The sequence below is a fragment of the Urocampus carinirostris genome, chromosome 2 (assembly GCF_059441175.1).
Source record: "Urocampus carinirostris isolate Australia breed hairy pipefish chromosome 2, RoL_Ucar_1.0, whole genome shotgun sequence".
Taxonomy (NCBI): Eukaryota; Metazoa; Chordata; class Actinopteri; order Syngnathiformes; family Syngnathidae; genus Urocampus; species Urocampus carinirostris.
In genome coordinates, this window is record NC_142350.1 from 39953034 (window position 1) to 39979603 (window position 26570).

At 37.6% G+C, this 26570-nt stretch overlaps 1 protein-coding gene across 1 annotated transcript in view; it reads right to left on the reverse strand.

The window, feature by feature from the left end:
* Nucleotides 1–2311: 2311 nt before the first annotated feature.
* The window catches only part of LOC148371847 (nuclear factor of activated T-cells, cytoplasmic 1-like), a 101654-nt gene continuing 77395 nt past the window's right edge, over nt 2312–26570 (reverse strand). The window contains exon 10 of the mRNA XM_088327952.1: nt 2312–3340. Coding sequence (XP_088184078.1) covers nt 3285–3340 — 56 coding nt within the window. The 3' untranslated portion in view covers nt 2312–3284. The remainder of the gene's footprint in view (nt 3341–26570) is intronic.

Here is a 26570-nt window from a genome sequence, read left to right on the forward strand (position 1 = left end):
ACCCAACAATCATAACACCAGTTACAAGTAACAATCCTGCCAGTTCATCTTTTAAATGACAAATACAGATACAACTGAGGCAGTAGTACACATACACTTTCATTTTGCTCATGTATACATCCAATGTGAAGTGCAATGTGTTTAAAACTTTTAGATTACTGTATTTTCATTTGAATTCAGCAGGTAAGCATACCATTGTTTAACTAGAAATGGGAACAACAGAAAAATCACTATCAAATCCGAAATGTAACTTTTTTAGATTAGAACCAGGGAGGTATTGCACGAAACTAAGATTAGGGATTATGCCGGGATATGTTTATTATCTTGGCCGAATTTAGCCCCAAGTCGGTTGCATGAAAGGAGGTTTAATTTAGCTGTGTTCAGTTACTTAGGTGATTTAATCTCTGCTCCCGACCAGGCTAACAACCAAGCTAAATTTATCCTTAGAGGTAAATCCGGCACTTCTACTCAAATTATAATGGGTTTCATAGTATTTCAATGGACTTTTTTGTTATGTTGCATTATTTCAATTATCCTGCATTCAGATACAATATTGTCATTTTATTCAACTTTGTTGACTATATAATTGTAACATTTTATAGTCAAGTCTATCTTTATAGTCATTTATGTAGTACATTAATTGCTGTAAGGGAATGCGTTTTATTGCTAAGTCAATGAATAAAGTTTGTCAAATTGCCATCAGAGATTTCATAAATATGTATATTAAAGCGGTTTTTGAGATTTCAAAAGTAATTTAAAAACTAGCATAGATTGGAATCAATGAAGTCTTTGATTAGGGTAAAATAGTCTGCATAGGTCGAACTCAAACTAATCAAAAGATCAATTAACAAATACAAATCATTAAATTGCCTTTTTTTGGTCACTCATTATACCAGCTCAGTAGCCTAGATGGTAAGGCGCCCGCTTTGAGACTGGGAGGTCGGTGGTTCGCGCCCCGGCCGAGTCATTCCTAAGACTTAAAAAGTGGTCGGCGGCGCCCTCTGTTGGCTGCGGCTGCATCGGCTCGCTACAACCGGTCAGGTGCAATCGACATTTCGTTCTGTGTACATTGTTACACAGAATGACAATACAAGGAAATTATTATTATTATTATTATAACACAGTGAACATTGTTTACAATGAAATAAGATGTGGCACTCCAGGATAAACATGTATTAAAATACAGTGAAAAAAAATGTTAGGATAAATAGGCAACAATTTGTCTTAGTTGCATTAGCTGGGAATTGAACCCTGGCCCCCCACGTGGGATGCAAAAATCACATCCCTAAGCCACTAATTACCAAATGTACAAACACATTTTCATTACCCTGGTGCACAACTGCGGGTTTTCTCCTTTCCATAATAACAGTGCTTTTTTTTTCTTATAATTTCTTTCACATTTTTCATTCCGTGATTCTTAGATCGTTCACTGGGGTCTATTTCAGAATTTTGTGGACGAGCTTTTATTCCCAATACTGTATTTCACAAAGTAAGTACACCACTCACATTTCTGCAGATTTCATTATAATGTTTACAACAACACCGAAGAAACAGCGATTTGACACAATGAACGTAAGACTGTGTAAAACTTAAATAGCAATGTAAAAGTTTTACCCTTAAATAAAGTTCCTGAAGTTCAATATTTTGTGTGGTCACTATGATTTTGCAAAACCACTTTAATTCTCTTGGCCATGGATTTCACTAGAGCCTCACAAATAGCTACTGGAATGCTCTTTCACATAACAACATGATTGAGCTAGGGGATATTCAAGATCTTGTGCTTCACCACCTTCCGCTTGACGATGCCCCAAATATGTTCTATTGGATTTATATCTGGAGACATGCTTGGCCAATTCCTTCCCTTTAAACTAAGCCACTTTAGAAAAGCCTTAGTCTTCTTAGAAGTGTATTTAGGGTCATTGTCAGGCTGGAACCTTGCCCTGCGAACCAGTTTCTGGAATGGGGGATCATTCTCTGCTTCAGTATTCCTCAGTACATGCTTGAGTTTTTGTTTACCTTAACGGAATTCAACTCCCCAATTCCAAAGCATGACATTACCAACACAATGCTTGGCATTTGGCACGACACAAACATGGTTGTACTCCTCACCTGGTTGCCGCCATGCATGCTTCGCACCATATGAGCCGAATAAAATGATTATTGCCTCATCAATGCAGGGGATATCTTTCCGGTAAGCCATGGCCTCTGTTTACCTACTTGTTTTCAATGTGCCAGAGATATGTTTCTTCAATGATGTTCTATTCCCTTCGGGGATGAACAAAGTATCTATCTATCTATCTATCTATCTATTAAACATTATAATAAAATCTCCGCAGAAATGTGAGGGTTGTACTCACTTTTGTGACATACTGTATCTACAGATTTGACAGAGTTATCCTGGCTTGGCAAATGTGCATACCATTGAGCTAGACTTCTAGATTTCTTTATTCCACTTTTGTGCAATACCCCCCTCGCCTTGGTTGTGTGATATTAAATGATTGTCTGTGTTTCGCTGTGCATGATAAAAGAGGCACTGGGGTGACAAACAAAATGAAGCGGAATAAAAATAGCAGGAATGCAGGGCAAAAAAATGGGAAGACAAGGCGTAGCAAAATGCATTGAATAAGAATAAGGCATATCGTCAAATTTTTGTTCATACAAAAAGAACATGATACATACCATTCAGTACAAACAAACAATAAGAATAAAAATGTATTTGTTCACATGCCCATTACGTCAAAATTGGTCACTCTTCCTTTTAAACAAAAAATCAAAACAATACAAAAGTTTCCTTTTAAAAGAAAGCACTCTTGGTTGTTATAGACGGATTTCATTTGCATTTCTATGTCCGCTGCTTCGTGTCGTCATCACTCTAAGTAAGGCACCGGTTGAGTTTCCCTGGTCCGACAGCACAGACAAAGCTAAGTGATAAAGCATGACACTTATTATTGTTGCTTTTGTTTGTCCGTGCATGAGTATAATAACATCTCACTCCAAATGAAGATTGTCATTAGTCGACTAAGGCGAGCGCTGTCCCAATATAATTTTCCGTTTGTACAAATAATATTACGGACGCACTTATAGAATTAGAATAGTTATCAAAACTTTGCCAGGCAATCGACGTGAAACCACCAGCGAGTCTTCAAGAAGAAAGAACTGAGAAAAGCACAACCGGACGGATGGGGAGTCCCAGAGTGGCAGCTCTTCAGCTCTCATTTGTACTGTTTTAAATATTATAGTCCTCATGCGTGGTACTTTGCTGCGGCAAATCGATGATAGATGGTCTATGCATGAGTGTGGACGGAAATGCTGGAAAGGTCGTTCCTGATGATCTCGTTAACTGTGGAAACACAAGAGGACAAGTTCATTTTTCTAAAATACTATGCTGTGCCTTTTACTGGATCCTAAGGAGTAACATTACTATACGCATCCAAGAAAAACATGATTCTTGTTGAGATTAACATGCTAACCATTGCAGAGATTCGTAGCAACTATATTGAAATCTTCAAAATACATTTTTTAATCACAACTGTCTCATGTGGAAAAGTATAACGGCACACTTTTTCCTTTGCGTACACTGTGCACAGGATGAGAATTTGAAACTAGGATGCAGTCTGAAAAATATTTGCCAAAGCCTTTCAGGAATACATATTGTGAATAGCTATTGTTTTTAATCTGCTGGTTAAAATATGCCATATTCATATGTGTTCCAAGGTTGGCTACCCTTGCAATAGATTAACTTTATTTTCTTTTTCCCCCCCTTTTTGCAAAGACAATAGACATTAATAAAAAATATTTTTGAAACCTATTTCATTGAACAGATGTTTATTTAAGAAAAGAAATGCAACACATTGGAGTGTGGGGATATTTTCAATCAAGGTATACATTCAACAAAATTTTGTATTATTTCCAAATTTCAGGAAACGAAAAAATCTCAATAAAAGACTGAGTTATGAAATACAACTCCAGAGGCGTTTCGCATACATGATGGCTGACATAATTTATTTTTTAGAAAAAAACACATTGAAAAACATAGCGTGGTTTGGAAATACCAATAACCTGGAATCCAAACCATCCATTGTCCTTGAAAAGTCATATCGGCCCCATACACACATCTCTTCACACAAGTCACCCTGTTGTCTTTCCTGTGCCTGCAGCTTTCCCACAGTTGGGCTGGCGCTGATCACTCCGCTGCTTTTATCTGCTCTGTATTCTTTGGCAAATCGGAGGGAAGTGAGGAAGAAGATGGTGAGGACCCCGAGTCTTGCAGCAAACAAGAAGCTCCACACTTTCAAAGGTGGCACCGATAAAGCCGACTGTTGTGGAAGGAGGCAGACGTGGTCTAGTGATGAGGAGTCAAGACAGGAAGTACACCCATCTCAAGGCAGAGTGTTGTTATAAGATACTGTATGGTGACATTCCGAAGTAGGCGAGGGCATCAGTGGACTTCGCTTGCTCCAGAAAAATAGGGTGTGAAACCACAAGAAAAAAAAATCTTGTAACTTTTTAGATAGATATATTTAAAAGGGCAGCACGGCGGCGCAGTTCTTAGGTCGTGGGAACCTCCTGTGTGGGCTCAAATCCAGCTCCCGGCCTTACTGTGTGGAGTTTGTATGTGACTGCTGGGATGGGCTCCAGCACCCCCGCGACCCTACTGAGGATAAGCGGAGCAGCAGATGAGATGAGATGAGATATTTAAAAGGCGCCCCAAAGCCAATTTGGCTTGGTACTGTAAGCATTCAGAGTTGTGCTTTTTAAAGTATATTAAAGTAAAAAGTGCATTTGAAATTTGGATTCAAAAGACTCATAGGGTGAAAAACATGAAATAGAAAACCCGTGTGTCACATTTGTGTGATAATCTGATTTTAGTATTATATTTTATTGATCGCTAATATTGTTCCAACTCAGTTTCAGATGTTATTTTGGCCGAGCCAATTATTCGAGTGAAAATACAGCGACTGCGAATGCAACAAGCAAATGGACAGAGGTCTGGACGATCGGCCTTTGTAGAGATCCTGGCCCTCTCCCAGAGCAAGATCACCTTCTACACCACTCGGCTCGCTTCTTGACTGTCTTCTTGATTGTGGAAATGTAAGAACCAACTCAGTACGTCCCCAAGGAGGGGAGCTGCTTTCCCATCATCAGCTTGGGGTTTGACACACACACACACCATATACCTGTACAGTATATACAGTATATATATATATATATATATATATATATATATATATATATATATATATATATATATATATATATATATATATATATATATATATATATATATATATATATGGGAAATTGACAGACGGGTCGGTGCAGCGTCTGCTGTCATTCGGACCCTGTACCGGTCCGTCGTGGTGAAGAGGGAGCTGAGCCGAAAGGCAAAGCTCTCGATCTACCGGTCGATCTACGTTCCTACTCTCACCTATGGTCATGAACTTTGGGTCATGACGGAAAGAACACGATCCCTGTTACAAGTAGCCGAAACGAGTTTCCTCCGCAGGGTGTCTGGGTTCTCCCTTAGAGATAAGGTGAGAAGCTGTCATCCGTGAGGGAGCCACTGCTCCTCCGCATCGAGAGGAGCCATTTGAGGTGGCTCGGGCATCTGATAAGGATGCCTTCTGGACGCCTCCCTCGGGAGGTGTCCCGGGCATGTCCCACCGGCAGGAAGCCCCAGGGGCGACCCAGGACACGCTGGAGAGACTATGTCTCTAGGCTGGCTTGGGAACGCCTCGGGATCCTGTCGGATGAGCTGGAGGAGGTGGCTGGGGATTGGGACGTCTGGGCTTCCCTTTTAAGGCTGCTGCCCCCGCGACCCGACCTCGGATGAGCGGAAGATAATGGAAGGATGGACACAAAACACAAAAACGAAGAATATCGGTGTGGTTTAATCATGTTGAGTCTTCATAGTTTGTACTTAGTTTGTACTTTTCATCACATTTTGGAGCACTCAAGTGCTCAAATATTACAAAGTGTCTTCTTTAAAAAGTGAAAAATAAAATAAAAAGAAAAAAAAATCCCTTTTATGGTATTTCTTTTATGATATTTTATTATCTAACAGTGTGCTACATGACCTTGCCTCACAATGAACCCAATAGATCCTCCATGTACACACAGAAAAACTGAAAATAGAAAGATGGCCACATAAAGACACACACACATACACAAACACATTCGCACACAATATATGGTACTCACCTCCCGAATTAGGAGGGACTCCCAGTGGAAAAACACAACCTGTGCCAACACTGCGAGCTGTTTTGAAATCTCTTTGGCTCAACAAGCATTTACACGATCCAACTTATTTTTAGCTCTGCCAATGCAGGAAGTGTGCACAAATGTAACAATGAAAATGATTAAATATTCCTAATTTTCCGCATCTCTGGAGCAGAGGTGGGTAGTAACTAGTCAAATTGCTCTGTTAAGTTTTAGGACATTTTTTTACTTCCGGGAGTAATTTTAAATCACTATACTTTTTACTTTTACTTGAGTACATTTGTGAAGAGGAAACGATACTCTTGCTCCGCTACATTATGCTATATTGAAGATGTTACTAAGTAACTTAATTCCCCTTCACGTAAGTATGCGCATTTAGCCCCTCCTCTTTTAAAGGGGCAGCGTCACATACCAAGCAGGTGGCTGTTTTAAAGCAAACTGGCGAGTGTGTGATCAGCCATGGAGCCCAAAGTCAAAAAAGAGAAAAATAACCTGACAGAAATCAAGCTAAAACTGTATTAATGTGATTTTTCTATACTTTACCTTTTCAAAAGTTTGCCATTTTATTTTCGTAAATGCATGCTAAATTTTATTTTACTTTTGTTTTGTTGACCATATAAGTGGCTCATTTTGCATCTCTGTTGTTGTTTTAAATTGTATTTCTTTAATTATATCAGAACAATTTAAGATTCAGTAATGAACGTAATTCTCGTGCTGCATCCAATTTAGACATTTTGAGAATAGGCTAAAAGTGATACATACAGCATTTGTTGATTTCATTGAATGACTACTTTTTACTTCTATTGAGAAATATTATTCTGAAGTAACAGTATTTTTACTTGAATAAAATATTGGGCTACTCTACCCAACCCTGCTCTGTAGTCAGGACAAGCATCATTTGCAACAAGTCCTAAAAAGTGAAAGGAAAGGTTTTGGACACACGAAAAAAATACATGAAAGACATACTTTAATTTTATAGGATGGGATAGAATAAGAATCGTTTTCAGCTGGCTAACAGCATAACACATGCAATTATGTTTCTGTACATAATTAATTTATATTTTTGACTTTCTACCATAAGTCAAAAAACAAGAAATCAACATATACTCTGAAAACTATAAGAATTGCACAACCGTTACGATACCGACGTTATCACGACAACCCTGTATGTAACATCCCACATGCCGACATTTCTTGTGTAAATACCATGTAAATTATAACTATAGCCTTATCCCCCTTGTCTTATAACATTATCTTCTCTGTTCCTTTATCTTCTTGCTCATACCTCACTATGAATGTGTAAAACTGGAGTGTCATGCCCAATTTCGTTGTCACAATATGTTAGCCCATTTGTAACAATGACAATAAAGGTATATTCTATTCTATATTCTATTCTATTCTATCTAGAATTCAAAGTTAGCAAATACTGTACTCTAACCGTAGCTCACGACGCAGGCTTAGAGCTTATAGCGATTGACTACACATGCGCGTGCGCGCACACACACACACACACACACACACACACACACACACACACACACACACACACACACACACACACACACACACACACACACACACTATATATATATTTTTTTTCTTACATATTAATGGTGCATTTTTATTTGCGGTTTAACTTTCTCCAAGAACCACTTTCAACTCAAAAATTGTGCTTTTACATGTTCCTATACTTATTTTTATTTTCAAAATTTGAAAATTATTTTTATCCATCATAAAAAAAAGATTTCCATTGTTTGGCACTTTTTATAAGTCAGATTCATTCAAACTTTAATTGTTTAGCAGACATCACAAGTCTTTAGAGGACATATGCATCTGAATATTATTAAATCGATCTTCCAGGTGAGAAGACAGAGGCAATATAGGTCATGACAGGTTGGCCTCACGGTTCACTGATTATAAATACTCTGCCACTAATGAACAATGTCAGTAATAATTGAGCTGGTTTAATGCGACATGTTTTTCCTGTTTCGCCAGGGGAATAGCAGTTCATTTTTCCACTGTTTTTGTTTATTCATGTGAGCGTGTCCTCTCACTTACAGCTTTCCATGATTAGACCGAGCTTCTGAACTAGGTCAGAAAAAAATACAACCAAACCAAATATGTTTGCTCAGCTGTCCATTGAGATGACAAGATTAATTAGTCCCAACTTAATGTGTAAAACAGCTCCAATTTGAAAGAGGTCCACCTGTCGCCACTGGCTACTAAACGGAATGATATTTTGCAGACAAGAGTTGAACAAAATGTTCCCAGACATGTCAGACTGCGTTCCTTAATGCTGCATATTTGAGGCCATCTAGTCACTATAGATAATGTGTGACTGGATCCAAAAATGAAATTCTTCCAAACGTCTTCCCAGACACATACCTGACTCTGTGCTCTTGTTTCTTTTTTATCTGATACAAAAAAAGGGAGGTGGTAAGAGTAAAAAAATTGCAACCAACAGTACCAAGTGTCAACGTTATTTTTGCAATCGACCTCAATACCCTAAATCAGGAGTCTCCAACTTGTGACCTCAAGACAATAGTTTGGGGCCCCTGCCATGATATGAATGCTTAATGTTATTGTGGCCCATGCGTGGTTGTTATTGATGCTAATTAGTTAGGCAGGGCTTAAAGTTTACATGCTATTGTTTGAGATCAATGTATATCCACCCTGCATTACAGTTGACTAGCTACGTCCTGGTTTGATCCACGGCAGTAAGTACACGGACTGTATGTTTCGAGAAATGATCTATTTCAATTAATAATGTTTTGCTAACTGATCGCGAAATTTACTTAAACTTGAATGTGAAGCTAGGAGCTGCTGGGTCAAAGGAAATTGTCACTGCTGTTGAACTAAAGCATAAAAGTTGAGTTTGAGATTCCTGCTATGGATGTCATCATCTAAATTGACGTTACATCTTGCTTCTATGGTCCTCCACTAAGACTACGTACTAACTGTATCTCGCCTTGCTGTGTCCCCATGGAACTATTGCCCTATGGTAGACTCTTCAGGACCCTAAAAACAAGGACTAACAGGCTTAGAGACAGCATGGTGACACAGCAATTTCTTCTTCCTGTTCAGTCAATAAGTGCTGACCGATTGTGTTAGAGAGAGACCACATCTAATTTTATTGCGATTTGGTGATGTACTGCCTTTTTCTGCTAATAATTTTGAGTCCCAAGGGGAAGTGAAAAACAGTGACAATGACAAACGAGTCAAAGACAGAAAACATTTCAAACCTTTAAAATAAGGGATGTAAAGTATAGTAGTTGTAATCGGGTGGGCTCTGGCTTAGAGTGACCACAGAGCTTCCCAGGCCTGTGTATTTTACGAGATATTGGAACAAAACTTGTCTGCCAAAAACTTACGTTTATTTTAGTACTTCCTCAATTGTTTAACCTAATTGAGTTCCTCAGTGTAATACTGTTTTATTTCGACAGCAGGAAGTACCATATATGCTTGCATGAAAATACATGACTAAAATCAAGAGGCTCGGTTTATAGACGTATAAATCAAAATGAACACAAGGAGGCGAAAGACAGGCATAGCCACTCAAGTCAGGGTCTCTGTTGCTTTAGCTTCACTGAGCGACAACAACGATCAAATCAAAGAAGGCAATTAATGCAAAATATCAAAATTGTGTACAAGTGTCTGCTGTCAAAGTTGTTTTATTTTCATTGTTATTAAGGCTTATTAATCTTTATTTTCTATTGAAAAGTTTATAGTTTAGTGGACCTTCCAAATAAGGAGAGTACCTCTAGAATTTTCAAGTTGCAGGAGAACAGGAGAAGACTGCACCAAAAACCGTCACAATGCCTGATTCAAAATCTGTTTTAAAAGCCCTGCCATAAGATACTTTGTTTCTTAGTTTTTTTATTAAATCTTCTAGGGTACAAAAGCAGATCTGCCCTAAACTTTATGGAAATCAAACAACAGCAATATAAATGGCCAATAGTGACATTGATATATGTAATGCATACCAGTTAAAAGAACAAACTGGCATTCTATGCAACCTCTATGCATGTGTCTAATATTAAAAACAAACTGAAGTTATAATCTAAATATTTCAATAGTTATCATTCAGGTTCATGATTTATTGATATTTTGGGTAAATGTTTCTTTTAGCTTGTAACGATCATAAAACAAAGGGGTCTGCTTAGATGCAAGAATATAGGGTAAATCGAAATCAAATTGGTAAACTTAAACAGGATTCAATCTTGTCAGAGGAAATTATGAGCTTATAATGGTCACAGAGAAAGGAAGATGTAGTTTCACTAGCCTTGAAATAAAGAAAGATTCTTTTTAGCACAGCCACTACTTCCTTGAGCTGTTGCCCTCTAGTAGACTCTTCAGGTCTCTTAAAACAAGGACAAATAGACTCAGAGACGGTTTCTTTCCGAGGGCCATGGCCAGCCGTAGCAAGCTCTGATACTCTGAAAAATATATATCTTCCAATTTGGAATTTTTGTTCCTGCTAAATAGTATTGCACAACTTTTCATTGCACTTTTATTACAACTTGGGCCAGTCTCCGTGCATCTTGTAAACATTTTTCCTATTTATCCTGACATCCTTTCAATGTTTTTAGATGTTTATCCTGGGGTGTCTGGTCCAATCTCGTTGCAAACAATTTTTCACAACATTGACATCATTGATAATAAAGACAATTCAATTCTGAAACATCACCCGAGACTCGTTCTGTCTTCTATGTGAACAATTTCCACTGTACATAGACTGCAAAGAATTGACTGTTACTCCCAATTCAATTTAAATCTGGGAAAATTGGTACTATATTCCTGTCAAATTTTTGATGGAGTCTTTGCTGTATGCTGCCTTGTTGTGTCCAATGACATCACTGCCTCTTTCACATTCTGTTAATACCCTGTGGTCAGGAGGCCCCGCTGCCTGTCCAAATTGAGCAGGTGAAACTCGATCTTCAGCTAAATCAGTTGTGACTGTCGGAGAGTGACGCCACCTTCCATCAGCTTCTGCACTGACTTCACAAAGCGAAACCTTTGACCTCAAGGCTGTAACAGAGGTTTCCTGTCAGGGACTTCTGTTCTCACATTTAGTCTCAGGATACTAAAGGAGTGCATTGCACCTTCCTGAACTTTAATCATTTTCACTGCACAAGTAAAGTTTCAGCTGTTGGGGTCAAGAATCTTTGTGTTGTATAGCAAAGGCTGATGTTTCGTATAGTTTCTCAACACTTGGGTATTGGCGCACCCGCTATGCAGATGACACTTAAATGTATCTGCCATTGGTGGAAACTGCTCTGTTAAGTTGTGGAAAATCTGGAGGCCTGCTTCCCTGAGAGAAAAAGATAGAAGTCACTTAATTGTTTGAATCTCAATCCCGAGAAAACTGTGATGTTGAATGTTGGTCCGGTTCAATGTCATGACTTGTTCTCAAACATGTGCTTTGAACTAGGGATGGGCAATATTTGAATTTTGATATCGATCCGATCCAAGCAAAATCATGGTAGTATCGTGTATCATAATTCTTTATTTACGACCGTATACATTGTCACTATACGTTTTATGCTTTTTATTGTCATTTTAATACAATACAGTAATTTGTAGCACCAGACATATTTATGTTTTTGTAGTCCGTTATAGCTCTTTAAACATTTTGAGTTATACAAATAAATATGACTTGAGTAGGAATCTTCCTAGGGCAGCACAGCGGCACAGTTCTAAGGTCATGAGATCGAACCTCCTGTGTGGAGTTTGCATGTTCTCCCCGTGCTTGCGTGGGTTTCCTCCGGGCACTCTGGTTTCCTCCTACATTCTAAAAACATGCATGTTAGGTTAATTGGCCGGTCTGAATTGTCCCTACATGTGAATGAGTGAGCAAATTGTCTGTCCCTGTGTGACCTGCGACTGGCTGGCAACCAGTTCAGGGTGTCCCCTGCCCACTGCCAGAAGATAGCTGGGATGGGCTCCAGCACTCTACTGAGGATAAGCGGTGCAGATATTGGATGGATGGATAGGAATCTTCTTTGTACTGTGGCATGCAGCATTTGCTGCAAGAGAGGAAGTGTGTCTATGTCATCCAATCTGGATGATGCACTATAAACACCACTCACAAGACTCAAAAGACACTGGTTAGACCAAGTTAAACCTCGTTTGAACTTCATGTGGAATTGATTTGGTTGGAGAAGCTGAAGTAAAGGTCCAACTTGCTGGAGAGAGACAATTGAATTTCCTGCTACATATTACTTTTGTTTCCCCACTATATCAAATCTTCTCTTGGCCGCAGCAGAAACACTTAATGGACAATTTGCTGCCTCCCCCACACACACGCATACACATGCACACACACAGACAAACGCACGCTGCTCAAATTGCTGGGCGGAGAGCCTGTGAAAACTTAATTTATCCCATGTTGATAACTGCAGCATTGAAAACGAAAAGGGGTCAAGTGTCGTAAGAAGAAGGGAAAAAAACATCAATGCAATAAAACAATGATTTTAAAAACAAAACCAGACCTAACCGACCAATATAGGCAACGAACAGCAAAGTAGAAAAATAGAGTTCTAGAAAATCAATTAACGTGACAGTGAGTATTGTTTAGAGCCTCCTGGTGGTGAAAAAACTTAAATTGTTCAAAAAAATGTTATTGATATGAATACTAAGCAAATAAATATGATTTAGCATTTGAACATTGTCCACCGTCTTGCTGCTACGGGCACCCAAAAACATAAAAAAGTCTGTACAAAAATGAAAGTAAAATGTTGCATTTTGGTCCGTAGTTTCTATTCTTCCATGTGCTTTTTAGCACTGGTTTTCGGTTGCATTATGATTACACCATACAGTAACATCCATTTATCAAATAATACACATTATCCCTTTAAGCTTTAAAAAGTGGAACATCTGTAATGTACTGGATCTCAAATAAAGGGATTCTCAACCTTCATTTTATAATACTTTAAGTTATTCTTATAGTCAAACAAAACACAAATGAGTTTTTATTATTAAATGTCGTTTTTTTTAGTCACCGGGAGAAGCGAAATAATACACAATGTCCGTTTAAAATGAACAACATGACCTGTATTTTCTGAATAAATGGCCGTCATTAAGTATAATTGTTATTGTTATATTTTTATACATTAGTGTTCATAAAAAAACCAAGTAGAATGTATTTATGCATTTAATGTATAGAAAATAAGAATAATACACATTAAATAATAAATAAATTGCTCATTAATTACAAAAAAAATTGCAAGAGTAAGAAAATACAACAATACCAGAAGAGAAAGTAGAATGTAAATAAATCAAAGCAGTGGGCCAAGATTATTAGTATATTCGACTTCCGTTAAATAAAATGCTGAGAATATTAGGCTATCTATATTTGTCAACTAATTGCTCATACGGTGATGTAATATAATACGGTTTGACTTTAGTATTTATATTTTTTTGATTGAAAAGAAAAATCATGTATTTATAAATACATACGATATAAGGAAAAACAAGTCAATTGGGTATCAAATGACCTATGGCTCGGCACCGGTATGCCCACGACCACTCCTTTAAACTAAGTTAAACTATCAAACAAGTGACCAAAAAATGACTACTTGTGCTCAAGATTGAGAAGCTTACTTTACAGTTAAGGACTTGGTACAAGAGTTGTTTTCATCCTGTCAGAGAAGAACCAGAACTAACAGCCAAGCTCAATAAAATCCGACCTTAGGATATGTGCAGTTATTCATGATAAAATTGCAAAAATACATCTGCAAAAAAGGGATCCGATCATAACAATATCCCAAATGAGATTATCTAAAAAGCATTAGTGAAATTTCCACCTCGTGTATGTTTGTTTTGGCTACAGTGGCGTGAACTCTTTTGCCTTTGATCAAGCACTCAACTGATTTGCCTCTCCCCTTTTCACCTCCCTCTGTGTCTGTCATAGCATCACTTCCCTCTCCTCCTCTTCTTATTTCCTCCCAGGCCCTGGAGGCCTGGGGTGTGCCCGCGAGAGGCTGTTCCCGGGGGAGAATAAGGAAGATGTGTTTACAATGCAACTGGCAGGCTGCTGTTTTCTAAGCTGGCTGTGAAATCACAGAGCAGGTATTTTCAGGCTGATTAGAAAACGTGGGCAGGGAATGATAGCTCGTCTGAAACTGTTTGTTTATGTGTTGCAATGGAATTCTGTTGTCCATATTAACATGATATGTATTGAGCCATGTGATCCATATTCCCATTGATTGAGACTTGAGTGTGCTAGCTAAGTGACTGATTCACACCTTGAATAACAATAATAGGCTACCTGGTATCTGTCTACAACTTAATGATAGATCAAGGGTTGCCAACCCTTTTGAAGCTGAGAGCTCATTTTTGTTGCGGATTTGTTACTATTGTTGTGTTGTTACTATGCATTTACTACGTTATTAAAACTCACAGATACCGTAATTGTCGGGGCGTTGGGGCAACACTTCCTGTTAAGTCAGGGGTCGGGATCCTTACTCAAAGAGCCATAAAAGCAAAATATATTAATTTTATTTTGGGAAAAGAGCCACACCATATATTATGAGACAAATTTACTATATTGCTAAACCCTAGACAAAAGCTTAGTCTTCAGCACTTTTATTTTTGATGATTTGATAAAAATTATGAAAAGAGAATAATGCCAGAGCCCGTGTCCCAAATTCAACAAACATACCACTTTAAACTTGTGTCTTTCTTGCAATTACTCAAGATCGGTTAAATACATTTTTACCCTTTTTTTTTCATAAATATTGGTTTCAAAACCAGATGCAAGCAGTTTTTTTGTAAAAACGTCACAACATTCTGCAAGCAGGGAGCATGATGCACTTACCTTTGGCGCAGACGGTGTAGGGGAAGAGATAGGAGGGAGTGCTTGCACTTTTTGCATAGCTCCACCCATCCCTTCCACTCACCCAATCAAATAACTTTAAGTTCTTTTCTGGTGTTTTGGCGTATTTAAAGTTTGTTCTGTGGATTTCATCATAAGGTATCTGAACACTGAACACAGATTATATAGTGAGCTTTTATATAAAGGATTCTTTAGCATTGTACAGCCAAAACGAGTTTTTTTTTTTTTTTGGGCTGTGACACCTTGACTGTAAATTGTAGTGAAAAATGTGCCCTATATATTCTGCAACGTACTGCTTTATAATTCAGCTTTGGTTTGGCTTTGCCTGTATCTGAATGGGATTAATGGCCCAAGTTTTGAACGAGATGGAGAAAATTTGCATGCAATCAAATTTGTCTCTGAGCCACAGGTACTCATAGAAAGAGCCATATATGGCTCGCGAGCCATAGGTTCCCGACCCCTGTGTTAAGTGTTTTGAGACAGACTCGTGGCTGTTTTTTGGGAAGGGGTTTGCACCACCACATAAAACAGATAGTATTGGGTTACATGGTTACCAGTAGGAGGTGAATCCTCCTAATCGGACTCAAATACAACACCTTCATCATATGGTCGACATTGTTTTTAAGAGTAAAGGATCATCCATCTCTTAAGAGTTGAGTCGGACCTTGGCATTGATGAACTCTTGCGTGTGACATTACTGATACTACATCCGAAATCACTGTGTAAAAACTATTTAGTTCCGATGCACTTGTCACTTTCATATTTTTGTTTAAAAACAAACTTTATAGGGAAAAATTATGTCATTTGCTTTTGTGGCATATTATAGCCTCAAAGGTTGTTTGTTGGACTTGAAGTTTGAATTAGTAGAGGTTAAAATGGACTCAGTCAACCACTAAACATCATGCCATTTAGAATTCAAATTTCCTAGATAATCAAAATGACCCATGATCTATTTTCAGAACCAGGACGCAGGCTATTCAGATTGTCTTGGGGGGCCGGCACCAGGTTGGAGACCCATGTTATAGATGATCAAGGGAATATACTAGCCGAACCTCAAGGAAGTCATTCGCAAAAAAATGCTCGAACCCTATTAGAATGCTTCTAGGCCACGCGTGGACAAACTACAGCTCGTGGGTCAAATGCGCCCCATCAGGCATTTTAATCCCGGCGCACGAAACAAATATTTTGAAAATATAATGTTAATGTAAATAAAATAGTTCAAAAAAGTACAACTAATGAATTTGTGTTGATATAGTGTCACTCTTGTTCCCAGTTTCTCCAACATTCTAATAGCTGGTTACATGTTTTTCTACTTACTATTATTATCATGTATTTTATTTAGCAATATATTCATCAAATTTAAAAAGATGTCTATGGTAGCTGTATTGCATTTTAAGTTTTTCAATGCATATTATCAAATTCAGTACTTCGAAGGGTCAGGCATTCTTATTTGACCACTAGATGTCACTGCATTGTATAGTGTTACTGAGAACAAGTGTTGAAAAGCACAAGGAAGGATACACACTATGGAGACTCAAGAGACCAAAACTGCAATTTTTTTCTTCTCTTTTTATGCCCTTCCTTTCACAAGTTTTTTTGTGTAACACTAGCAGCAAGACGGCCAACAAATATGTCAGTTCCCTCTAGGTGAGGCTCATGTTATGTAAAATAAATGATTACTTCTCAACCTACAAGTCTTTCTTAAAAAATGCATGTTTATATGAAAGTTCATTTATTTTTGCTTATTGTGTAAACATTGTTTCCTCTTTAATTTACTTTAATGAAAGTTTTTTTACAACTACAAGGTGCATAATAATACACAGTGTCCCATTAACAAGTATTTCAATTTAAATGTAAAATGCAAAGCTGTTGAGTATGACTGATACCAACTATTGATACTGATACTAATTAAATTCCCTATCCAAAATAACAGATCATTTTAAAGCTCTACTGTGTAAACGCCCAACTTTGATTTTCTCATTCGTAATTTCTTGTAGATCAATAAATTGTTTGATATCAATACCTGGTACTGGAAAGATCCAATTGAATCCAAAAATATACTGTAATTGAACAATGTAGCCAGGCGTAGCTTTCATCACGAGAATGGGTTTGCACATGTTTGCAGAATTATTTCAGTGGTCTATTTTTACTTTTACTCAAAGGAACAGTGTTTATTATTTGACCAATAAATACTGCTGTATTGTGAAGCACATCTGAAAACAAGTCCTAAAAAGCACAAGAAGGAATAGAAAATTCTGAGACTCAATGTGACGAAACTGTACCGTTTTTTAAGTCTTTTTGAGGCTTTGGGGCACCCGTAATAGCAAGATAGCAGACAATTTTGTCAGCTCCGTCCTGTTGAGGCGGATGTTATGTGGATTAACTAAAGATTTCTCAAAAATATGAGTATGTCAAATATACATGTTTACATGATGGTTCATGTATATTTGCTACTTATCTAATTCAATTCTATTTAATGAATTTACTCTTTTCTTCACCAGTAGTAGGCACTGATGATGAACACTGTCCCTTTATGTTGTACGGCTATAGGTCACACTGTTCTTTTCTTTCTTTAACTTTTCATATATCGGACCGAAAATTTAAGTAGATTGCTCGACTTATAATGTACAAAGAGAGACAGATGACTGTGGTCTTGAGGACTAAAACAGGAGAGATTATACATTTTCTCAGAGCTCATTACGAACAGGTTTCTGATAAAAATCACTCGAGCATCTTCTAAACTCACAAGGACGGATTGAGAATTAGAAACGCATGCTCCCGTGGCAGCGGAGGTTGAAAATGAGCATACTGAAACCATCAGAATACAGCCTCGTTTTGGCTGTGTGACGGATACAACGATGATTTATACCCGCATTGATGCATTCGCTTGAGCTTCTCTAAATCACCTGTCGCATGTTACTTGTAAAGTGGGATTTGAAAATTGTTTTCTTTGATTTCTACATAAAAAGCTGTGTTCTCCCTGTCCAACAGGGTTAACTTCAGACCCCTCTTTAATGTTTGCTATCCATCTTAGACAGCTGGCTGCGACTGACTTGCTTCAGTTACTTGTTCTTTTTGTGTAAGAAAAGTGTGACCTTTGGTTTAACAATTCTCAAATCCATAAATCCTATTCATGACTTGAACGCAATTAATTTTCTTGGTAACGAGTACTTTTTTGTGCTTAGAGGTAAGAACTTCGGCCCAGGCCCAAACCCAACTACAAATGTCAATCATTAAGTCAAGCTGGTCGGGCTTCTCTCTGTTTTTTTTCCCCTTTTTTTCTTCTTTTCCTTCTTGCAGGATCCACACACCCCCTTAGTGTTGGGGTAAAAGACGCGTGACTTTCTCCTTCCACCTCCTTCATGTCAAATGTCATTTCCGCTTCTTGCCAATTGCATACAGGCTTATTCTCTATTTTCAGTTTGTTGTTTGCAAAATTCGATTTTCTTTTCAGTGCCATTTTGTTCAATTTCACTTTCATTCTCTGCATGTCGCCAAGATGCACGCTTCGCTGCTGCACTTGCAGTGCACACTAGATTCGAGGGGCTCGGCCCCAAGTAAATTCCAAGCTGCGTGGTTCAGCCGAAACGCACAGTTTGGCGATGAAGTACGCACGGCTGGAGTAAAGCTTCGTGTTAACTTTGGAGGGTTTGGGCGGGTTTGGGTTCATATACCAGCAACTCTGAAAAACAGATTTTTTTTAGGCCTGATCTTACCTCTAATTGTGCTGTTCATGCCAAAATCACCCTTCCCTTCTCCGCTTCCTCAAAAATAAAATATGAAATTTCAAGTTTTCTTCTGGCTGGGTTCCTCAAATCAAGTTAATCCGTCGAACTCGGGCTGGGCTCTAGTACTCGTGGGCCGGGTCGGGCTGGATTTTTTTAGGCCAGATCTTACCTCTACTGACTATCTACAAGGACCTAAAACAAAGGAGGAAATCATTGTCAGGTACAACCCAAATGGATTATAAACCCAGCTCTTTAAGACATTTTAAAAAACGGCTGACATACACTCTGGTACGGCAAGAGGAAGCAAACAGTGCTGATAACAAAGCCGCAAAAGAGTTCACGCCGCGCCTCGCTTCATTTAAACAAAAGAAAGAAAATAAAAACAGTATTGTGTAAAATTTTTTAGAGTACGTTTATTTAAAGTTACAGTAAATTTAATTTAAAGTTTCCAGTAAGTGCATCAACAATCGCGTACGTCACTCTTTCCCAATCTTGGAACGAATTAACCCAGTATGAAGAGGTACCAAAGTACTTGCATCCGTGCCAAATTTACAACTATAAAATAAAACACTAAAACAATATTTGGTTGTGTGTCACCAGCAGCGAAGGTAGGCAATGGGTGAGGCGGGGCTTAAACACGGTATCAATGGGGAAAACGTGAGCAGTTAATTTACAGTAAAAGTGTGCTGAATTTTGGTCTTTATTTGTGAAATTATTTCTGCAATACACACTTCCCTGGATAAAAAAAGAAAATGGAGAAACGGAGAAGGAGATCTTTAAGTGTTTTGAAACCCAGAGCCAAAATGAATACAGTGTCTCAGCTAAATTTTCATTTGCAAGCTTTCAAGATTGCACAAGCCAATAAATATGAAGACTTCCTTGGTTCCACAGATCGGTGTACACATTTTCTTCAATTTATTTTCTTATGTGGCTAAATTAAAACAGTTTTGGCGGGTCAACGTTTCTGCGAGTATATACTGTAATTTGTAACTAGTAACTTTCAGAGTAATGTGGGGGTTAAATTTTAAAATGAAGTATGTTGTAGCTGTAACTAATTACCCTTTTCAAAAAAGTTTGTCCGGATTTGTGATACCAATTCCAAATGATTCTGGCAAACCTACGACATCCTTCTCCAAAAGTCATAGAAAAGACACGCGTTATTACTTCGAGGGTATCTAAATCTTACTGAGCTCCTGCTGGGCGCATAAACGTGGCTTATATTTTGAAACAGCTCTTGGGATACGACTGGATGAGCTAAATCTTGTCTGATTAATGTTATGTGCAAACTGCCCTATGGCCTTTAAATCTAAATTGTATGGTGGTTCCTAGGGGTGAATTTTGAACTTGTTCAAGATTGGGAATATTCTTTTTTCAAATCCAGTATTTTCAAAAGCCACCCGAGCGATATTTGTCTTTCTTCAAAACCTGAGGATTTTTTTTTATAAGACATTTGACTTTTATTGGCACAGGAGGGGAAGTAAAAGGTATTTTGCACACATGAGATAAAATAATCGACGCTTGTGCAAACCAAGCAGAGGTAAGGGCACCACCTACTGTAAAAGATTATGTTCTTCAGCCACTCAATCAATCATTGTGTCAACATTTATTACAGTAATCCTTAGTTAATCTTGAGCGCTCCCCCCCTTAAAAAAATAAAAAAAATAAAAAAATAAAATAAAATGATAGGCAGAACCTGTGAAGTACAAATCTATTTTTTTTTTACAAATACTATACAATTAAATAAATACTGTATTACGCACGGAAACCAAAATACAAATTCTTTTTCAGGCTCAGGAATTTGTTTACCAATTAAAAGTAGTGTACACCGGATTTTTAATTTGGTTTATTTACGAATAACTACTACACTGTAAAATAATAAGAAGGAAGACTGTTTAGCCAATCAGAATGCAGCTCACAATGCACAATGCAAACCCGTGAAGTAGCGAAACGATGAAAAGTAACACTACATTATAGCAAGGTATTATTGTTTTCTGAAATTCATTTGACTTGAATTGGTGAGGAAAGTAACCTGTCAGTGTATAATTAATAACTAAATTATTATTGACTTAATTAGGTTAATCATTAGCCAAATAAAAATATTTTATGAGAGAGATATACAATTATGAAATAATTAGATTCATGTATTTTACAAATGATCATGGGTAATTGATTGATTCGTGGCACATTTAATAACATGTTTATTATTGTAAGTCCAGAATCAAATAACAGATACACAATAATGACACATTTAATTGAATGTTTTACTTTTAGAATTAAACGTGAAAAAATGAATCATTTTCTGATACATTTATTTATTTATGGTGCATATCGTATAAATTTTGAATTAAATGAATGCTTCACTACGTACAAATGATGTATCTCAAGCCATTTACTGTATTATCAATGATTATATTGCCAAACACCTGAAAATAAATTCCGGCGTGGCTTAGCTGTGTCTTTAAACCAGGAGTGTCAAACTCATTTTAGCTCAGGGTCCACATGGTAGAAAAAACAATCTTATGAGTCCCAGAGAAGAATCATTGGCAGAAAAAGTGTGCCTTTGCTGTAGGGCTGGGGATCTTTTGGAGGCTCACATTCAAAAGATGATTTTAATTCATGAGAGTAATATTTGATTACTAAACTTTGAGTTTCTTTTCTATCATATTGTTTCCCACACTAAGATTTAATCTCTTGTACTGTTTGAAAAAAAAAAGATTGATTTAGGTGCAGGAATACTAAGAGTATAAAGTATTTGTTTAATACTTATTAATTTATATTTTTCATGAAAATATCTACCAACATTTGAATACTTTGCTCTTAGGTTTCAGATCTGTTATACAAAGAAATAAAGCTTATTTAACCTTCTGCATAGACACCCAGGAGCTATTGTTTAACATTGTATTTTTAAATCCAGGTGGTAACTGTGATTTCTAATCACTGGGGATAAAAAGTGCAGTTTGATAGCAAATGTTGCAGCCAGGAGTGATATCCACGCGACACATGAGTGCCATCGTATTTCCTTGAAGAATGCATCCATGACTTCTATTTTAAAGTGACATTGTGTATTATTTATCACTATTGATTTGAATAATCAGCAAAAATACCTTAACTTTTTAAAAATGTGCATTTGTATTTATTTTACATAAGATAAGCCTCACATAGTGGAAGCTGACTTGATAGGCTTCCATTTTGCTACCACGGGTGGCTCCCAAAACAAAAAACCTTGTGATTAAAAAAAAGGAAATTTGGCATTTTGGCAGTTTGGTCACTTTGAGTCTCCGTAGTTTATACTCTTTGTGCTGTTTAGCACTCATTTTGGTTACATTATAAAATATGGCGACATCTAGTGTTCATTACACAATCTCCTTTAAATTAAAGAAACAACGAGGTTGCTGTTTCCTCAAATGTTCTCTGGTTGATAAATAGCGAATACAGCTACAGTGGGTGGTTTTCTTCGGGAGTGGTGCCTGTCTTTGGTGACATCTAGTGGACATATTTAAAACTCCAGGTCAGTTTTTGATATGATAAGGCATTTTTTGGATTCAATCCGTTAGCAGGCCTGATCCAGCCCGCAGTTTGGCATCCACACTTTAAAAAGTATAAAAAATGAATGGAAAATCATTTTTGTGCTTCTGTGTGAAGAACTGCGGAAAAGTGAATCCTTCTGAGCATCAAATAATTTCCTTCTTTTTAGAAGATTGCTTTGAAAGCACTGGAGCTTGGTCAAACACAATCAGGAGAGTCCAGGGACCTGTTGCGATTTAATAGCTGTGTTGGGTCAATTGCCAGGAGTCAGACAATGCATTTCGGTGGTTAGGATCACTCCCTTCTCATAAGTACATTTGTTCACCCACTGCTTTATGGGTCCCCCAAGTTGCAAAGAAATTAGTTGCGATCTTTAACTTTGTTGCTGTATATCACTCTAACATTTCTACATGCACTAATGGGGCTCATTGATAAGTGTAAGTGTGTGTTTTTGTTTGTGTGTGCAGTGTTCAGACTAACACTTTACAAAGGAATGTGTTCCTGGACTGTAATTTATCTTCTCAGTAGCAACTACTGTAAAACGCTCTTGATACAATTGCATAATTGTACTGCATGGTGCGTTACTGAGCATGTCTGGTACTTATCAAATTCATATGATATATCATGGTGTTTGTGGTGGCGGAATACTCCTGCATCATTCGAAAGGTCACCTAAAACCCTTAACTTGCTAGCAATTATATGCCAGCAATAAGGGTGGACATGTGTATATTTATCTACAAAGTACAACTAAATACAGTCATGATGGCACCATCTGAAGCACAGAGTACTGGGCACATAATTTCTCCTTAGCTATATTCTCTCGACAGTATATAGTTGCATCTAAGTCGAAACTACAACAGTAAAATAAAATACTGAAACCAGGAGATCTACTTACTGGCGCATATTTGGGTGTGTTTCTATTAACTATTAACTGTAACTGATTAAAGCTTTTCAGTAATGCACCCAAGATTTGTGTCAGCCAACAGGATAAGCTTCCAAAGAGAAATCATCAAGATCTCAAGCAGCTTTCTTCCACTTTAGTTTTTCCCCTTTCCATCTCATTCTGTGACTGTCTAATGTATTCGCATGGCTGACTTGCTTCTTTCATGGACTTTGAATATTCCTGGTTTTGAGAATATGATGAAATTCGTCTGACCCCAAATCTTTCACTGCATCAGCACACCGAGTTGAAAAAGCCCCGGTTTGAGATTTGAAACACTTTTTGACGAGATTTAATAAGGACAGTATGATCCGACACATTAATTTTATGCACTTTGTGTTGACTAGTAACAATAAAAGTTAAGTACAGCGGACCAAACATGCCAAAATAAGGAGATGTTAACAATAATTTAACCGAAACGTAACAAAATACAAAGTTCCTTTTCCTCGCCTTATCCCTAATCAATCAGGGGTAGGCTCCCATACACACACATTCGACTGTAAATGATGTTGGTGTTAGCCAATGTTGTAAGTCTAAGGTATGACGAGGACGAGGCTTGAACCTACCAGTCTCGGGGAAGGGCGCCTTACCCCAAAGCCACCGAGCTAAATACAACCATTTACATGATTTAAGTTTTTCTTTTAAATATAAAATAGTATTTTTGCTTTGTTAAATGGGGGAGAACATGCAAACTCCACACAGGAGGATTCGATCCCATGACCTCAGAACTGTGCCAGGGACACGCTGACCATTCATCCGCCGTGCTGCCCCAACTGCAATGTGTTGCCTGAAAATTATTTTAAAAAGACATTTTGGTTTGATTAAAGGGACAATGTGTATTATTTGACTACTACAGGTTGCTGTATTGTTTAGAGCAACTGAAAACTACGGAGTTTTTTTAATGGCCTTTTGCAAGGTTTTTGTTGGAAACCGTAGCAGCAAGAAATGGACAGTTATGTCAGTTCTATCTAAGGAAGGCTTAGGTTATGTAAAATACATTTGCATTCCTCAACTATTGAATATTTTAAATAATGCACATTTATATATTTAGAATGTATTTTTGCGTATTATTGGGCTGGTGGTACACGTAGCAGCAAGTTGGCGGCCAATCACAGTCAGCTTCCTTTAGGTAAGTCTCATGCTACTTAAAATAAATATAAACTTCTCGACCTACGGGTATTTTAAAAAATGCACATGTATGTGATTCTTCTATATTTGATTATTATTAAAATCAATATTATTATATTTTTAATGAATTACGTTTTTTAGCAATTGGGAGCGTTAAATTACTTACAATGTCCCTTTAAGTCAACACTATTGTTTTAATATATTTATTTTGTATTCATTTTTATAATTATGACACCTTCCTTCATATTACCTTCTGCTGTTACTGTCTAATTGTGCCAAGTGCCGCGGACACAAAAGCTTTCTGTAAGTCCCACAACTGGATCCAAATGTTCTCCCGACATCTGCACGGCAGGATGCTTTTTTCCCAGAGCGAACACATTTCAGAGACAGGGGCTGTTATTAAGTGGTCTGGAAAGAAGACCTGTTACTGTTTACTGATGCTATAACTTACTTCTACAATAAAAGCAATCCAAAGGGGATCATTTTCACTCCTGAACTTTGACCTCACTATATGAGTGACTTCCTTGCGGAATTGTAGAGCCGCCCAAATTTGAATTTTTTAGAGCCAAGTGAAAAAGAAAATGTCTTGTACAGCAGCTATAATGGGAGATGAAGATCTTGGAAGGATTTGAAGCCCAGAGATAAAATGGATATGGAGTGTCTGAGCAAAGTGTTCGTTTGCAAGCTCTCAAGATTGCTTGAACCAAGTCATATTTTGGGTGACTTCTTCACCATGTTGGTGTTCACATTTACTTGTATTTTTTTTCTTATGTGGCTATTTAAAGCAGTTTTGGGGGTTGGCTTCTGTATTGTAATTTGAACTAAATAGTTACTTTGAGAGTCCAGCGCTACTTTTTAGTATCAGTAATGAGTGGGGCAAATGAATTACTTTTTAACTTTTTTACTTTTTAAATGTCACTTCTTACCATACTTTCCAGACTACACTACATGCCTAAAAACCCCAAATTGGCCAGTATTTTGAAAGTGAGAGTTCTAACCCAGTGAGCTGAATAGACATGCCTACAATATTTTGCTTAATCACATAAAGTTTAACAGTATGCTTCCACACTGGGGCAATGGCTTATATATCAATAATAATTGCAGGCTCATGTGCAATGGATTGTGGTGGGGGTTTTGGGGTTTTTAAGGGTTATTGTTCTATCTTCATTATTCATTATCCATTATCCGTTATCGGTGAGTTCATAATACGCTACAAAGCCTAGGAGCCGGGACACTTACTCTCAGCCAAAAGGCCAAGCTAAGGTCCTAGCCCTAAAGCCTTGCTGCGATCATTGCGAATGCACCGTTCCCGGAGGTACTGCAATACCAGGCCGATGCGTGGAGTGGACAGAGCAAGCTCTTATTGCCTGATACTTTTCCACAAGACTAATTGCACATATGACATTAAAAAGTCCATGGATCTTATGTCAATGCCACACTTTTTTTACTCATGGTGCCAGAAACACTAATTTGCATAGTGCATTCCAATATGTAAGAAAGTCTCTCTTCCTCTGTGAGCCAATAATGTTGCAAAGGAGAGACGCAGAAAACAGAAAGTATTTAAAAAAAATAATCTACACGGTCTTTTCCGTACATATAAATAAACAGACACGTGATTGGTGCACAGGTGAACAAGTGGAGAGACTGTTGAATGCATTATGCACCGCTATGCGGAAGATTTTGTGATTGTAGCCTGTGCAGTCCTTTATGACATTTTGTGATTAAGGGCTATAGAAATAAATGTGATTTAACTTGACTATGCAAATCAGTGTTTCTGGCAAAAGAATAAAAATTGTGTGATAATAAGATAAGCTCTAAAGCGTCACGCTCTTCACTTGTGGTCAGATGGTAAATTGTCAGTGTCCTTGCTGCTGCTATCTGGGTTTAATTCTCATTGCAATCAATGTCCTGCATTGATTAATCATTGCACTATTATATACTATAATATGCCATAAGTGTATGAATAGCCCTTGTGTTACACACGGCAGCTACTGAAGTCTCAATTTCATGTGCCATACAGTCTGGTGAGCCTTATGTACGAATAATAACTAAGATTATTTTGGGGGGTTCGCCTTATGATCTTGCTGCGTCTCATCGTGCAGAAAATGCAGTAATGCTTTTTGGTAACACGCCCAACTCTGGTCGTGATCTACCAGTTGAGAAACACTGATTTAAAGCACAAGTTTCAAAAAGC